At 46.3% G+C, this 17,227-nt stretch overlaps 1 protein-coding gene across 2 annotated transcripts in view; it reads right to left on the bottom strand.

Annotated features, from left to right (window-relative positions):
- Nucleotides 1-4,009: 4,009 nt before the first annotated feature.
- Ppil6 (peptidylprolyl isomerase like 6) overlaps nucleotides 4,010-17,227 on the bottom strand; it is a 30,487-nt gene continuing 17,269 nt past the window's right edge. For both annotated transcript variants that reach the window (XM_032888446.1, XM_032888447.1), the window contains 2 exons: nucleotides 11,616-11,751; nucleotides 4,010-4,949 (listed from right to left, as the gene is read on the bottom strand). In XM_032888446.1, the coding sequence (XP_032744337.1) occupies nucleotides 4,838-4,949; nucleotides 11,616-11,751 (248 nt within the window). In that variant the 3' untranslated portion in view covers nucleotides 4,010-4,837. The remainder of the gene's footprint in view (nucleotides 4,950-11,615; nucleotides 11,752-17,227) is intronic.

Below are 17,227 nucleotides of genomic sequence, written 5' to 3'. Positions count from 1 at the left end.
GCTTTATTTCAATGGCATCTGCAGAACTAGATCAAGGAACTGACTTTAGTCAGTTGTAGAAACAGCTTTATTTCCAGTTTAAAGGAGCAGAATTCTGTTTATTACCCTATTTCTCAACTTTGACACTATTGTGGTTGTAGGTTAGTCGACTCTTCCCGTCTCGTCTTTATAGATTGTATAATAACAACCTGGCCTCTATCTAGGAGAAGGTAGAAAACACACTACCCTTCCCTTGTGCCAACACACAACTCCTAACATTTCCAGTGCTCCCCAATGGTAAAATCAACAACCTTAGTTGAAAACTAATGTGCTAGACCCCCTTGGGGGTCACATATCAGATATTATGCATATCAGATATTTACATTGTGTAAAAGGTAGTGGAAGGTAGGGAAGAAAGTTTTAATGTTAGGGAGACACCTTTGAATTAGTTCATTTGGTTTACCGAAAAGTTCCTATGGTATCAGTGAAAACTGGCAACAACACAGTACGATAGTCTTAATGCCCCTTGAAAGATGACACACTGTCACTGAACTGGTTTTGTTAGGAGACATTACCGAGTCTTTATTAGGTATCTGTTGTGCCAGGCATCATTATTAATGTCTTCACTTGCTTTCAGTCCAAAACAAACATGTTTAACTTAAAATACTTGTACAAGGGGTTGGGGCTTTAGCTCAGCGGTAGAGTGCTTGCCTAGCAAGCGCAAGGCCCTGGGTTCGGTCCCCAGCTCCGAAAAAAAAAAAAAAATACTTGTACGATATAAAAATTCAAGAATCTGGGGTCATGGTGTTACTAAACCATTCATTACCAAATAATCAGTAACTGTTGATAGTCGGGGACAAATGCCATTTTAAATTTTATTATTTGATTTTCAAATTTATTTTGAGACAGAGTCTCAGGTAGTCTAGGGTGGTCTCAAAGCATGTGGATAAAGGAAATTCTGCTCCTCTTGTCTCTACGTCCACTGTGGAGGATCACTGCATACTTTAAGTGGTGGTCATATGAACCACTGCACACGTGGGAGAAATTACTTTAAATCCTAGCCTAAGGTTTCTACCCAGATAAAAGGCATACTCACAACCTTTATATCTACAATAAGCCCTAAACACAACAATAGCCAGGCAGCTGCCTCCCCTCCATGCTGTTAGAATTCACTTTCCTATCAACCCCGAGTTATTACTTCCTATTTACTGTGTTCCATCTGGGCTGCTCTTAGCTCCAACTGGGCAGCCCTCAGAGCCATGCTCTCTAGACCCTTAACCCATGACCGCTTCTCCTTTCTCCTCCTCTGTACCTTCTTTTCTTCTCTTGGCTGTCCTCTCTCCAAAAGCCCTCGATACCTAAACCCCGCCTATGTCTCTTCTGCCCAGCTATTGGCCCAACTATCTTTATTCACGTATCATAATTACATCAGTGGCAGGGTCACAGGCTATGGTGCGGACTCCTGATCTTGAGGGCCCACACTTAGCATTACAATAGACGGTAAAAGACAAAACCTCAGCACACACAGATTTGAAATTAAGGTTTCTGCAGCCCAGACACAGAGCAGAAATGAGGAAGGGATAATGGCTTGCCACCTCTGAAGACTGACAGACTCTACTTTCATATTGCTACTAAAGGACATAGGAATCTTTTCTTCTTTTTATAGTTTCTCAAGTACCCCTGGGTGGTTTGAACTTGCTGAATAACCTCGGCCCAACTTGAAAACTATATCCCATGCTGGCTGACCACCTACCTCCACTTCTCTGTTGCTGGAATTACAAGCAGGAGCTAGTAGTGGACCAGTTTCCTGTATCAGTTCTTTCACAGTGTCAGATAAAGTATGTAAGGTCATTGATAATTCTCCATCGTAAAACCTGCTGTTACCACGTCACCAGTTCTGTCACGTGTTTTAACCAGGATCCCTGGAAAGCACAGGGATTCCATTTGGTAAGTCTTGGTGGCAAGTCCTGTTCCCTTTGTGATACCACCATCATGACCTGAGGACTAGCTCAGATCCTGGAGGGAGGGTCTGCAGGACAGCCAGGGTTTAGTGATTCAGTTATGGGAGTGTGTAGTGGGTTGGCCCATGCCTGTATTCTAATGCTAATTTGGGCTCACAAAACTGGTTGCCCCAGAGATGAGAGAGTTCGCAATAGATGCTAAGTGATCCTGCTCCTAGTTAATTGTAATTGGTAAGTAAAGATGCCAACAGCTAATAGCTGGGCAGGGGAGACATTAAGTGGGGTTTAGGTTTCACAGGCTTGGGTTGGCGGAGGACCACATGGAAGAACAACATGCAGGAGAGGAGGAAGGTGAAGCTGCCACGGGTTAAGGATCTAGAGAGCATGGCCCTGAGGACTGCCCAGTTGGAGCTAAGAGCAGCCCAGATGGAACACAGTAAATAGTAATAACTTGGGGTTATCCAGAGGAAAGTGGATTCTAACAGCATGGAGGGGAGGCAGCTGCCCGGCTGCTATGCCATTTAGGGCTTATTGTACATATAAAGGCTGTGTGTGTGTCTTTCATCTGGGAACTCAATAACCAAAGGTGGGGAAGAGACCCCGGGCAGCGGTTGTAAATAATTGCTGCTACAGTGGCGCGTACCTATAGCCGCAGTACTCGGAAGGCCAAGGCAGGACGATTGTGAGTTCAAGGCCAGCCTGGGCTACATAGCGAGGCTCTTGTTTTAGGATTTCCAAATGAAGAACAGCTTGGGTTCTCAGAATCCCAGAGCTCTATGAAGACGGAGGAGGAACACAAACTATGTGGCTCTTGGTGAGCCTTGGAGAATTTTACCGAGCACACATTCCGAGGCCAAGTCCTACAGGTCACACTTAGTTTATTGACTACCAAAGGAGCAGCCGTCTGCTGAGCACTGACAGCATAGCATAGTCTCTCCCCAGTTCTTTATGCAAAGTGTAAGCCAGGGAACGCGGAGGACAGTCTTCACACGAGGAAACAAAGGCCCAAAGAAGGCACGGAAGCCGGAAGCCGGTGCAGGTGGGAAAGGGCGGAGCCTACTCCCCAACCCAGGCAGTCTGCTCTAGAGTCCACATCCACAATTCGGAACGTACGAATGTCTGCATCTATGTGAGAGCTCTGTACCGGCGTCCACTTACTAATACAGCAACAAAAGGCAGGATGGGTAAGAGTGGGGAGTAGCCTGAAGATACTCTTCGGGCTGGTGGACTTTCATTACATGTGACACAAAGTGTCGTGTGGCGAAATGACATCACACCCTTGCAGCAATACCAGCTGCTTATTTTGATGCTGTACCACAGTTACATAGGATGGAGGCACTGGGAGAACTGGGTGAAGGGTACCCAGACTCCTCTGTGCTGTTTTTGCAACTTCCTTCCAATCTGTAATCGTCTCAAAATAAATATATGCCTAATTTTAGCTTATGCCTGCTTTTAGCAAGCCCCAAATCAATGGACAGCCTGTGCCTTTCAGAGTCCTTGGAGGACAAATCTGCTTTGGAACAGGGTCAGAAAAGTGGGAGAGAGAGAGGCACAAGGGTAGAGGTAGTAGGAGGAACTGAGCAGCCACCAATGTGCTATGGTGACACCACCAGGGCTGCTGAAATCAGGGACTTTGTCATCTCATGATTCCTAAGTGACTGGGGCATGGCTGTCCAAATAAGAGACAACCACATGAACACGAATCCCTGTCTCCATCTTGAGATTCTCTCTCCTAGAGACTATGGCTCAGGAGGTCAAGAACAGGGCCTGCTGGTCTATATTTAAAACCCTTCCCTACAAGTGATGTAGCTTTAGGGACTGTCTTAGTTAGAGTCTCATTGCTGTGAACAGACACCATGACCAATGCAAGTCTTACAAAGGACAACATTTAATTGGGGCTGGCTTACAGGTTCAGAGGTTCAGTCCATTATCATCAAGGCGGGAGCATGGCAGCATCCAGGCAGGCCTGGTGCAGGGGGAGCTGAGTTCTACATCTTCACCCGAAGGAAGTCAGGAGCAGACTGAGCATCCTCAGGCATCTAGGAGGAGGGTCTCCAAGCCCACCCTACAGTGACACACTTCCTCCAACAAGGCCACACCTTCTAATAGTGCCAGTCCCTGGGCCAAGCATATGCAAACCATCACAGGGACCTTCAGAGGGAGTGGCAACTGATAAAACAGAGCTCTGGCAACGTCCATTGGGATCTACCACAAGGACCAACCCAAGCCCTTGCTGTTCATATGGTTGGCATGGCTCAGACACAGATTCTATTTACAACATCTAATACACGTGTCCTCCCTGCCTGCTAGGCACAGCAAGGTAACTTCACGCTCAGTTGTTTCTGCTGTTGTGTTAGTGAGTTACCAAGTTTATCATGACAGCAATTAGTAACAAACAGGACAATTCATTTACAAAGGCTTTAGATTCAAAAATCACTTGGTACATTGCTAGGTTAATAATGTTAAAAGCCACGAGTAACAAAGGAGTCACCGGGAATAGAACCGAGAGGTCTTTCTGCCTCGTGTAGTGAAAAAGACCAGAAATAGGAGGTGGTGAGGCCGAGGCTGACAGCCCAGCAGTGTCCCTGGCTTCCAGCCTATCTGTATTCAAGAAGGAGTGGGAGCCAGTTCGCTGGCTTCCCTCTGACCCATTAGCCACGGTGCTCTCAAATGGCTCTCCGTTGTAAAGGAGCCCGGGAAACTGAGTATTTTGTTTTTGTAGCCTGTGTGATGGGGGGGGAGGGGAGAGGAAAGGGGGCAATGATGAAGTGTTAGACACAGCCTGCTGTGTCTGCCATTGCCTTCCAATGTTATCAAGCACCATTTAATTAAAGATAGGAACAGCTGACCAAATGCACAGCGACAAAGCACCACGGAGAAGGTGGCTGGTGTGAAAATCATGTATAAAGAATCCCACTGTCTGTGATGCTGCAAAGGACCAACGGTCTTTCGTTCACTGTTGGGACTAATTCGAGACGTCTGAGAACTTCGGTTCCTTCAATGAGTTGCCTGCATGGGAGGGGATAAAGATGTGGTCAGTCATGAATTTCCACACTGAACTTATAATCACAAATGGGGTCCTACCCGACTCTAGTTAAGGCGATTACAACGAAACTGCATTTGTAAACATGGATTTACCCAATGACTCTAGGTGTGCCCACCTCGCTGCCCATGTCCCAGCACCACCATCCCTGAAGCCGCTTGCTGCTGCAGCCTTACGCCTGCCTCTCCTTCCTCCTGGCAACCTTCTTCCTCACTGCAGTCAGGAGGGAGCTGTCAGGTACAAATCTGACGTCACCTCCCTGCTTTAAACCCTTCAGTAATCCCTCACTCTCTTAAGATGAGGACCAGAACTCCTCCCGTGCCCCCACCAAACCCACCTCTTCTCTGCCTTCCACGGTCCCTCAGGGATGTCTTGTTCTGCCCCAGACAGATTTGGAGATTGGCTTCCAGTACTTTACCTATCTGGTGTCTTCCTGCCATAGCTGTCCCTTTTACCCCTGCCTAGCCATCTCCTGGCCTGCACACACACACACATACACACACACACACACACACATACATACATACATACACACACACACACACACACCATCATTCACCAACACACACACACACACACACACACATACACACACACACCACACACAGACACAGACACACACACCATCACCACCAGCACATACACACACACACAGCACACCATTCACCAGCACACATACACACACACACACACACACACACACACACACACACACACACACACACACACCATCATACACCAACACAGAGAGAGAGAGAGAGAGAGAGAGAGAGAGAGAGAGAGAGAGAGCACATGAGAGCGCACCAGAGGGGTGTGGGTGAGTGTGCACGTGTGCCTTTGCTTGGGTAGGAGGACGACTTTCAGAAGGAGGTTCTCTCCTCCCACCATGGGGTCCAGGAATCAAACACAGATCATCGGGTTTGGGTGGCAAGTGCTTTTTACCCACGGAGCCACACTGAGCTGGCCCTGAAATCTTTCTTCTATTTAGTGAAATCTTTTATTATTTATTTTTGTTAACTTCTGGTTCTTCCTCAAGGGCAGGGGTAAACTTTTGCTCCAAGCCTGGCACATACTAGGCACCTAACCATCGCCCACTGGGTACATGCGTAAGGACTCAAGCCCATGCTAGTCTAGGCCTCTGCAGACACTTGCTGGCCTGGAGCTAGAAGCCCCGAGTGTTGCTAGACTTTTGACATCTTCAGCCAGAAGACTGGCGTGAAAACTGTGGAGATGGCTCACTTGGTGAACACACAAACACGAGGACCTACGTAGGCTAGGAGCCCTAATGTTTACATAAAAGCCAGATACAGCAGAGCATGTATGCAACCCCAGGGGTCGGTTGGCGATGGGAGAGACAGCCCGTTGAACCCTACAGTTCTTTGGCCAGCCAGTCTACGCCATACCAGTGAGCTTCAGGTTCAATGGTGTCTCTAAAAGAAAGATGCTTATATCTAATGCTGCTAAGCCTCTCAGGTTTGTGCTGGGGGTGTTTTTTATTTATTCCCGCACTGTTGGTGTGGGTTGTCTTTTTATTTTCTGGATGCTGCCCTTTGATGCACAAGTTTTTAATGTTGTTGCAGTCCCAATTCCCCTGTTTTTTCTTGCATTGTTCATATCTTTGGTGTCAGATCTCAGAATCACTGCAAAATCCAAATCATCCGACTTTCTTTTTATTAACTTTAGATACGTATGTGGATTTGTGCACGTGTGTACGCAGGTGCCCGTGGAAACCAGAAGCATCAGGTCTCACTGGCTCTAGAGTCAGACTCTGTGGAACTCAGGTCTTCGGCAAGAGCCGTCCAGCTCTTAACCACTGAGCCATCTCTCCAGTCCTCGGATTAGCATTACCTTTTAACCTATTGATATCACCATACTTAGAGTGAATTTCTCACAGGAAAATATGTGGTTGGTTCTGAAACCCACTACCTATTAGCTGGATGTTTAGATCAATTTAATTAAAAAATTAAAAATACAGTGGAGAGAAACAGGAAGCCACCACCGGCCTCTGGTTTCCACATGCACATTCAGACACCTACACATGCGTCAACACACACCTGTGCACACGGATACATAAGCCTGTAACACATACACAAAACCAAACAAAAACCCACACAAGCTAACCTATCAGTATAAGGCAGGGAGCCAGGCCTAGACACAGACCAGTGTCTTCTGCCATTGCCTGGGTTAGGTCAGTAGCTAAGAGGAACAGGGGCAAGTTCTATGACATAAACCTTGACAGGTGCGACCAGTGCCAACCACGACCACACACGTACCCTCTCCATCTGCCTCTTGGCTTCACACAGGTTGCTATTTAAATGCTCCCTCTAAAGCTCTTGTTGAACCACCACTGTGGTGATATAAGAAGGGGGCTCTGAGAGGTGAGTGGGTCATTAGGGATCCGTCCTCATGAACGTCCATGGTTTCCACAGGATTGAGTTAGTTGTCTTCATGTTCTGACAGAGTCTGCAAGCCTTCCCCAGATGCCCAGCACCACGCTCTTAGACAGCCCAGCCTCCACCAAATACCTGTAGACCACCCAGTCTGTGCAGCCATGACAGCAAGAGGAGGTGGACAAGATCACGTGAGCGGAAGAAAATGCAGATTCGCCTGTCTAATGAGGGAGGGCAGGAAGCCTTTTTCCAAAAAGGTCTCACACACATTGAGTGGGCACTTACTGTGTGATGAGTATAGGGTACACGATACGCAAGACCCACTCACTGCTTCACATATGTTCACATATGTGCCAGAGTGTGGGATGATGTCGTCATGCAGGTGAGGCAGGTACAGGATAGAAGGAGGCCTGTCATTGGATGAGAAGGAAGGATGGGTGGGAGAAAAGTCTGAAGGAAGAGGAGGAGACAAAAAACGGGAGAGACGGGGTGGGGGGTGGGGACGAGAGAGAAGCCGAAGTGGAGAGAACTTGGAGGCTGACGTTAAGATTCCACGCTGTACCTTTACAGGTTGTTATGAATGTTCTTAAGGGATGGGTGTGTACAGGGCTTTGTATGTTTAGGTGGGCAATCGTATCTTATCAGTTGGACCAGAGGTTATTGTGCTATGTGTTCTTTTATGTAGCGATTTAAGTGTGAGAGAGTGTGAGGCGGCTAGAGACACTGGGCCGTCACGGAGTTGGGATGTGTGTTTCTGGCATGGAAACCTGCCTTGGGAACTAGATAGGTAGAGAGATGGCTGCCAGGCTCAGAGAGAGGCCTTCCGCAGTGTGATATGGGATGGAGCAGAGCGGGTGAGAGGCTTTGCTGACTGAGACTTAAGATATCCAGCAGATATCTTGGGGCATGGTGGTGCTGGACCTAGTGGGGGATAAAAGACAGCATTTTATTTTTTATAATTTTACAACAACAACAACAGAGGTCCAAGAAGCCTTCTGCCACAATCTAGATTTCAACAGACTAAGGGGAGACAGAAAGGAACAAGATAAGCAAAGCCCAGGGACTATTCTAGAGTGGTGACATTAGGGTCTGGTGTCAGCTCAATTATCAATCAGATTGAAGACTGCCTCTAAAAAAGATCTGCCTAAAAACCTTTCCCCTAGTTTCCCAAGCCCGGCCCATAGGTACCAATCTTAAATGCAACGCGGCCAGCCTCAACTGATCTCTGGTAAACCCTCCTTCTTGTGGCACTCGTGGTGGATGGGCCCAATTCCTTATTATCCAGTTCTCAAACCCTAAGTTACTACAGACCTAGCAGTGTGGAAGCCACTGACAGTAGGTGGGTATTTAAATGTATTCGAACCGGGGGTTGAAAAGATTCTGGTTCACTGGTTAGGAGCCCTTACTCCTCTGCAGAACCAGAGTTCAGTGCTCTCTCATTGGAAGGCTCACAACCACCTCTAATTCTAGCGCCAGGAATCTGATGCCCTCTTCTGGCATCAGCAAGCATATGCAAGCAAACACACAATCAATCAATCTCTCTCTCTCTCTCTCTCTCTCTCTCTCTCTCTCTCTCTCTCTCTCCCCCCGGCACCCCGCCCCTTCCTAGAATCAAATTAAATGTCTTCTTATTTGCACTGGTCACATTTCAAGTGTCCAGTGGCCATGGGTGTGTGCTGTCTGCTGCTGTACAGGGAGGGCAGTAGAAACTATAATCTGCATCACTTCAGAGAGTCCAGTTGTCTGGACAACACTGGTCCAGACCCTGCTGTGCTCTTACCTTCACCATCTTTAGCGTCATCGAGCCCCGTGAATGTGACCCGAGCATCACTGGCGTTTGCTCCCTCCCTCCCAGCTTGTGCTGTAGATAGACCCTCATCTATACCTATCATGACTAGACCTTCCTGCCTGGGCTCTGTGTACGCTCATTCTCTTCCCGTTTACTCTTGACTTCTGCAGTAATCTTCCCAATGAGCCACTCAAGCTGCTCACAGTTTAAAATCCCTCCATAGCTCCACATCATCTTTGGAAAAATCCATACCCTGAAGAATGCACGGCACCTATGGGCCAACGGTCCTTGTCTATCCCGTTTCTGTAGTCTATCCCATGTCTATAGTCTATACCCGTTTCTGTAGTCTGTCCCGTTTCTGTAGTCTGTCTCTATTCCTCAGGGCACTGTAAGAGCTCCTTATTCTTTCTAAACACTGATTTGATTTGCTGTCATTTCCTCTTCCTCTATGAGGCTAACGTTCAACCTCACTTTAGCTACCTAGTTCACATAGGTTCCTTCCCGCCCTAAGACCCTCTGGAAATGAAACCCCACCACCACCACGCTCAACTCGCACTTCCCGACACTTCCCCCACGTGTACACATGGGGCTCTGACAAGCTTGCAGTTTTATGGGCAAGGCCATGCTGTGGATCACTGATAGCCAGTCCTGACATCATCTAGCTTCAGAAATCAGAACTTGGAAAGAGGGCTCGCCTTGGAAACTTCTGTTCTCCAGGCCTTGCTAATCGCATGTGGGCTTCCAGAAGCAGAAACGCTGGAGACCCCAGGGAAGCAGCAGCTTCACATGGGCAGGAAGGTATATTTCATTCACCTCAACAAGACTAGCTGCCTATTTTGTAATTACGTTTCTCCAGCTTCCTCTCGGTGTTCTGTGCGGTCCTGTGGAACTATTCCAACCTGACTGAAACTATTACTTGGAGAGCTCAGGGGTAAGGTAAGCTCGAGCTGAAACAATAAAAGGGATGCACTGCCCCCCTGAGGCCAGAGTGGTGATGACAGCAAAATGAGCTCTTCCCAAGAACAGCCACCGACAGATATCCCATAAGGCTCCAAAGGAGCGGGGTTGGCTTTTCCTCTGGAACTCGAGGTGTGGCTTCCAATAGACCATATGAGGTCCCTGCTTTTTATTGGCCTCTTTGGTTTTGCTGGGGTTCTTTCTGTGGTGTCTAATGTCTCTGAGAGTCAGGCCTGTGTCTCGTCACTGTAAACATCAGTAATACCAGACGCAGGTGTCCCCAAAAACTCTTACTGAACGAATCAAGAAAACAGCGATGGCTGGGTAAGGGTGTGGGGCAGGAGGGGTGTGGAGTGCCACACTGACTGTATGCTGTGTGTCCCTGTAGGAGCCGGTGGTAATGGGAGCACTGCAGTTTCATGGGGTCCCATTTGTGTCTGAGAGGGGCGGCTGTATCGGGATAGAAGCGGTGAGGACCATCAGCAAGATGAAAGGGGTGAGGACTGTCAGCAAGGTGAAAGTGGGTATTTGAGAGATCCGAGAAGAGATAAAGTTATTTTGTATATAAAATTAATCGAGAGAGAGAGAGAGAGAGAGAGAGAGAGAGAGAGAGAGAGAGAGAGAATATTCTCACAAACCAGAACAAAAGCATTTCCACAATGAGAATACTTTATTGGTGTGAGAGAAACGGAAAACAACTCATTATTTAAGTTCTGAGTCTGTGACTGAAACGTCATCTAATTAAAGCTACCTTTAGGAAGAACATGAATTTCCTGTTCTTTCCACTAAAGGCACTATTGCAGTTGAAGTGGACAACCATATGAACGTCACTCGTGAGTTGCAGAGGCAACAGACGGCCCTGGGATGGGGGTGGGGGTGCAGACAACCTAATAGACACCCAGAAATGGCCCACCATAGCCAGGAAAGGTAGGATGCTTGCTTCCTCGTGGGCTCAGCAGTAACTCAGCAGAGAACAGAACACAGAGTGATGGCTTTTACACTCGCTGTGGCCCACAGCCTAACGTGCTTAGTAATATTCTAATGATTATTATAGGTAAATGGATAGGTAGGTACAGAAGGATAGACAGACAGACAGACAATGAGTAGACAGATCATTACCATAGCTGTGTTTAATTTCTGTATCTAAAAGTTGTGTGTGTGTGTGTGAGTGTGTGTGTGACACACATGTGTGTGGTGTGTCTACCATGGTACATGTGTTGCAGTCAGAAGACAATTGTTATGAAGTTGGGTCTCCTTCCACCTTTAAGAGTTCCATGAACTGAGCTCAGGTTATCAGGATTGTACAGCTCTACCCACTGCCGTCCCTAGTTTCTGTGTTTTCTGGATAACAAGTTTATTATAACTCTTTATTACTTTATTGCTAAACTTTGCTTTTAGCCCTATCTTTGGCTAATCGTAGACTATGCACACTAACCATGCAAATATTTTGGGTAACCTCTTGTATGTGTGATTATTAAAACCTATAACATACATACCCAAAAGCCACGTATTTTTTATCCAGATAGGGAGTTGCTTGCAGTGTGATGTAGAATTGTGACCCATTGGTATGATGCCCTTTGTTGACCATTCCAAGAACTCCCCGCTTATTATGAGGAACCGAAAAGTTTTCATCTAGGAGAGAGTAATCGGGGTCATTGAGGTGTCTGCATCATTTCCAACAATTACGATGTGGAAGGAACAGGGAAGCTCTGGTATAGGCTTCCTCACACTTAGCAACTACTCCAAACTGTAAACAGTCCCATTAACTTTAATTACTTTCAAATATTTGAGCAAACGTCTTCAAAGCTGTAAAACCTTATTAGAGCCGCTACCTGAGCGTTCAGCTCATTTGACTTTACACAGCTTAAGATCCTTGGTATCTGCACTGCTCACAGTGAATGGCGCCAGACTTCCTTGGGCCATGGCAGTGGGGCTTTGCTCAGACAACCATGTGAGCATAAACCTTTCTGGACTGCATTGCGGGTCTGCTCGTCCCCTGCAGCTCTCACACAGAGCTCTGTCACAGCCCTTACATGCTGTGGGGTCACCGGGCTCCCTAGTTCACATGGTGCTCCTGTCCCATGTGAGGACCCTGTGGCTCTAGTCCTAGGACCCCTGTCACATTAACTGGCTCAGGTGTGCTCCTACATAGTTCTGATGAAGAAAGTAATCTGTGTTTATTCCCTCTCATACTCAATAACTCTTTCACCTCCAGCCTCCTGGGGGTTGACTTCCGAGGGAAAGGATGGTTCAGGGTGCGTGAGTGTAAGGCTACATGTGAAAAGGTCAGAGTTGCTGAGGAGACCCCCATTTTTAGAAGGATCACCCCCAGGTCTGTTTCTGTGATAATTAATCTCATCGCCCACTTGACAGGATTTTCAATCCCCTTGAAAATGCAGCTTGGGAGTGTCCATGAAATGTTTCCAGAAAGGTTTGACTGAACAGGGAAGAGTCCCTCTCACTGTGACTGCACCATCAAATGGCCGGGGCCCAGCCTGAGTAAAATGGGAAGAGTGAGTTGAGCATAGCACTCTTCCTCCACTGGATGAGATGCTGTCACCTGTCGCTTCAAACTCCTGCTGCCACACCTTCAAACTGCGAGCCAAAGCAAACCCTTCCCCTCCCCTAAATTGCTTTTCTTAGCTATTTCATCACAGAGACGTAACTAACACAGCCTCCAGGTTCAAATGCGCTGAATCGAGAGGTGCATGACGAAGCCATTATCCACTATGACATCCTGGCTCGGAGATTTAGCCAGAGGTCAGGTGCCTAACCTAGCGTGTCTAAGGTGTTGGGGTCACTGCAAGCTTAATCAGTTAACACGTATCCACCTAGATAGCTGGACCTCAGACTAAGGAAAGAGGATTGCAATTTCAGGGCTTATCTGACCCACAGATCCACCTACTACACACAGCAGTTTTCAAGGTAAAGCCTATGTTTATTATAGCAGTTATGTAGTAAAACTGTGTGCAGAGGCCAGAGGTTGACGGCAAGTGTCTTCATCAACTGCACCCCCACTTCATATACTGAGGTAGGGTAACTCACTGAGCCCAGAGCTCACTGATTTGCTAAGTGTAGCTGTTCAGCTTGCCCTAATGATCCCTTGTCTCCACCTCCTTAGTGCTAAATCAAAGAAAGGCTGCCATGACAGCCAGCTTCTACGAGGGCTGCTAGGAATCTGAAATCTGGTCCTTGAAGAAGTGCCTTACTCATCAGCCTTCCCTCCTGTGGTTTAATATGCCACTGGGAACTTTAAAGACGAAATCCTGGTTTTGCTATTAAAAAAAAAGTGATTTTTATTGCATGGTGTTGCGTGATGCAAAGGTTTTGTGCTTTTTAAAAAGACTCCTCCTTATTTTATGTGTATGTGTATGTGCATGTCTGCTATCCACAAGAGGGCATTAGATCCCCTGAGCTGGAGTTTCAGGCAGTTGTGAACTCTGAGTGCTGGGGTGCTACCCAAGGTTGCCTGTGAGAGGGAGCGGCAAGTGCTAGCACCAAGCCACCTCTCCATCCCTGACACTTTCTGTAAAAGGATTTAAAAGTGCCTGGGGGGGGAGGGGAGGGAGAGAGGGAAAGAGGGAGAGAGAGAGGCGGGAAGGGACAGGGACGGGGACAGGGAGAAAGGGGAGAGGGGGACTGATGCACACACATCATGTGCAGGTACCTGAACCTGTGCACACGCTTGCGAGGACTGTGGTTAGGAGCGCTGTCCTCATGGGCTAAGCTTATTTGGATATTCAGTCATTGGTCTGTGGACTACGTGGAAAGATTAGGCCGTGTGGCCTTGTGGGCATAGGTGTGTTGCTGGGAGTGGGGTTGCTGATGCAGTAGCCCCAGTGTTCCTCTCTGGGCCTGCTAGCTGCTCTGCACTGTGATGATAACGGACTAACCCTCCGAGACTGTAAGAAGGCCCCCAACTCAATGCTTTCTCCAGTAAGAGTTGCTTTGGTCATGGTGTCTCTTCACAATAACAGAACTGACTAAGATGGGGACAGAGGAAGGCATGGGGTGTCCTGCTCTTCAGTTTGTTTCGTTCTCTTATTGAGCCTGGAACTAAGCTGTCCATCACAGGCCCCAGCACCCCTTACCCTGGACATGCATGATACAGACACACACAACCATGCCCAGCCCTTTCCATGGTGCTTGATTCTGAACTCAGCGGCTCATGCTTGGGCAGCAGGTGCTCTCACCCACTGAGCCATTCTCCTGCCTCTGGAATACTTTTTATAAAAGATGATTCTCCTCCCTCTTCTTCGCCTGCCTGCCTAGTGGGGCTGAGCTACTGCTAGATCCTTGGACTTTCATCCACTGCTGCTGATGATCAAGGTTGGGGAGTTGGACTACAGACTGTAAGCCATCAACAAATTTTCTTACTATACAGAGACTGTCCATAAGCTCTGTGACTCTAGAGAACCCTGACTACCACAGAAGTTGGTACTGGAGTGGTTGTAGAGGAGCAGAAGTATGAGGATGAATCTTTTAAGAATCTGGAATTGGGGTTGCTGTTTAGGCCGGGAGATGACCCTGTGCCATACCTCTCTGTGCCCAGATCCCTCTGGGAGACCTGATTTCCCAGGAGTGCTGACACACCCGGGAGCACAGGTGACACCACCACTTCTACTGAGAGGGACCCGCCCAGAGCCCTCAGGACATGGTAACCCAGCAGCACTCTGGGACGGGATCCTTTTGGTTTCTGCCTGGAGCTGACCTTGTGCCACAGCTCTTGGTACCCAAATCCCTCCAGGAGAGAGCTGGTCTCCCAGGAGGGCTGACGCATGGACAAACAGGAGGGTCAAGCCACTGTCAGAGACAGCAAGACCAGCAAACATGAGAGATAACCAGATGGTGAGAGGCAAGCACAAGAAACTAAGCAACAGAAACCAAGGCCACTTGGCATACACACCCTAAGAGAACAGAACCCAGTTCTCACACCACAGCAAGTCCTGGATACCTAAACACAGTGGGAAAGCAAGATTATGATTTCAAATCACATCTCATGATGATGTTAGAGGATTTTAAGAAGTACAAAAATAACTCCCTTAAAGAAATACAGGTAAACAGGTAGAAGCCCTTAAAGAAGAAACACAAAAATCCCTTAAAGAAACATTGACACAACAGTCAATGAAAATGCAAAACTCAAAAAGCTCCTAACCCAAAATATCCAGGAAATCCAGGATACAATGAGAAGATCAAAGCTAAGGATAATAGGTATAGAAGAGAGCAGAGATTCCCAACTTAAAGGGCCAGTAAATATCTTCAGCAAAAAATATAGAAGAAAACTTTCCTAACCTAAAGAGATGCCCATAATCATAGAAGAAGCCTATAGAACTCCAAATAGATTAGACCAGAAAAGAAATTCCTTCTGTCACATAACAGTGAAAACACCAAATTCATAAAACAAAGAAAGGATATTAAAAGCACTAAGGGAAAAATGTCAAGTAACATTCATATGTTAAAGGCAGACCTATCAGAATTACACAAGACTTCTCAACAGATACTATGAAAGCTAGAAGATCCTGGGCAGATGTCATACAGACCCTAAGAGAACAGAAAAGCTAGCCCAGGCTACTATATCCAGAAAAACTCCATTATCATAGATGGAGAAACCAAGATATTCCATGATAAAACCTAATTTACACAATATATTTCCACAAATCCAGCCCTACAAAGGATAATAGATGGAAAACTCCAACACAAGGAGTTTTCCCTAGAAAAAGCAGGAAAGTAATCTTTCAACAAACCCAAAAGAAGAGGGCAACACAAATATAACTCCCTCTTTAACAAGAAAAATAACAGGAAACAACAGTCACTAGTCCTTAATATCTCTTAACATCAATGGATTGAGTTCCCCAATAAAAAGACATAGACCAATAGACTGGATACGTAAAGAGGACCCAGCATTTTGCTGCATACAGGAAATGCACCTCAGTGGCAAAAGACAGACACTTCCTCAGAGTAAAAGGCTGGGGAAAAAATTCCAAGCAAATGGTCCCAAGAAACAAGTTGGAGTAGCCATTCTAATATCGAATAAAATCAACTTTCAAAGAAAATTCTACCAACTCTCAATTCTGAACATCTATGCTCCAAATGCAAGGGCACCTACATGCATAAAAGAAACCTTACTAAAGCTCAAACCACACAAAGCACCTCACACTAATAGTGGGAGACTTCAACACCCCACTCTCATCAATGGTCAGATCATGGAAACAGAAACTAAACAGAGACACAGAGAAACTAACAGAAGTTATGAACCAAATGGATTTCAGAACATTTCATCCTAAAACAAAAGAATATACCTTCTTTTCAGCACCTCATGGTACCTTCACCAACACTGACCATATAATTGGTCACAAAACAGGCCTCAACAGATACAGGAAGATTGAAATAATCCCATGCATCATATCAGATCACCAAGGACTAAGGCCGGTCTTCAATGACAACAAAAACAACAGAAAGCCCACATGCACATGGAAGCTGAACAATGCTCTACTCAATGATGACTTGGTCAGGAAAGAAATAAAGAAATTAAAGACTTTTTATAATTTAATGAAAATGAAGGCACAATATACCCAAATTTATGGGACAGAATGAAAGCAGTGCTAAGAGGAAAACTCATAGCTCTGAGAGCCTCCAAAAAGAAACTGGAGAGAGCATACATTAGCAGCTTGACAGCACACCTAAAAGCTCTAGAACAAAAAGAAGCAAATACACCCAAGAGGAGTAGAAGGCAGGAAATAATCAAACTCAGGGCTAAAATCAACCAAGTAGAAACAAAATGAACTATACAAAGACTCAGCAAAACCAGGAGCTGGTTCTTTGAGAAAATCAACAAAATAGATAAAACCTTAGCCAGATTAGTCAGAGGGCATAGAGACATTATCCAAATTAACAAAATCAGAAATGAAAAGTGAGACATAACAACATAAACTGAGGAAATTAAAAAACTATCCGATCCTACAACAAAAGCCTATACTCAACAAAACTAGAAAATCTGGAGGAAATGGACAATTTTCTAGACAGATACCAGGTACCAAAGTTACATCAGGATCAGATAAACCATCTAAACAGACCCATAACTCATAAAGAAATAGAAGCGGTCATTAAA

Source organism: Rattus rattus, chromosome 18, assembly GCF_011064425.1.
Source record: "Rattus rattus isolate New Zealand chromosome 18, Rrattus_CSIRO_v1, whole genome shotgun sequence".
NCBI classification, from domain to species: domain Eukaryota; kingdom Metazoa; phylum Chordata; class Mammalia; order Rodentia; family Muridae; genus Rattus; species Rattus rattus.
The sequence above is the reverse complement of the archived record's forward strand: the minus strand, read 5'-3'. Positions and strand labels throughout refer to the sequence as shown.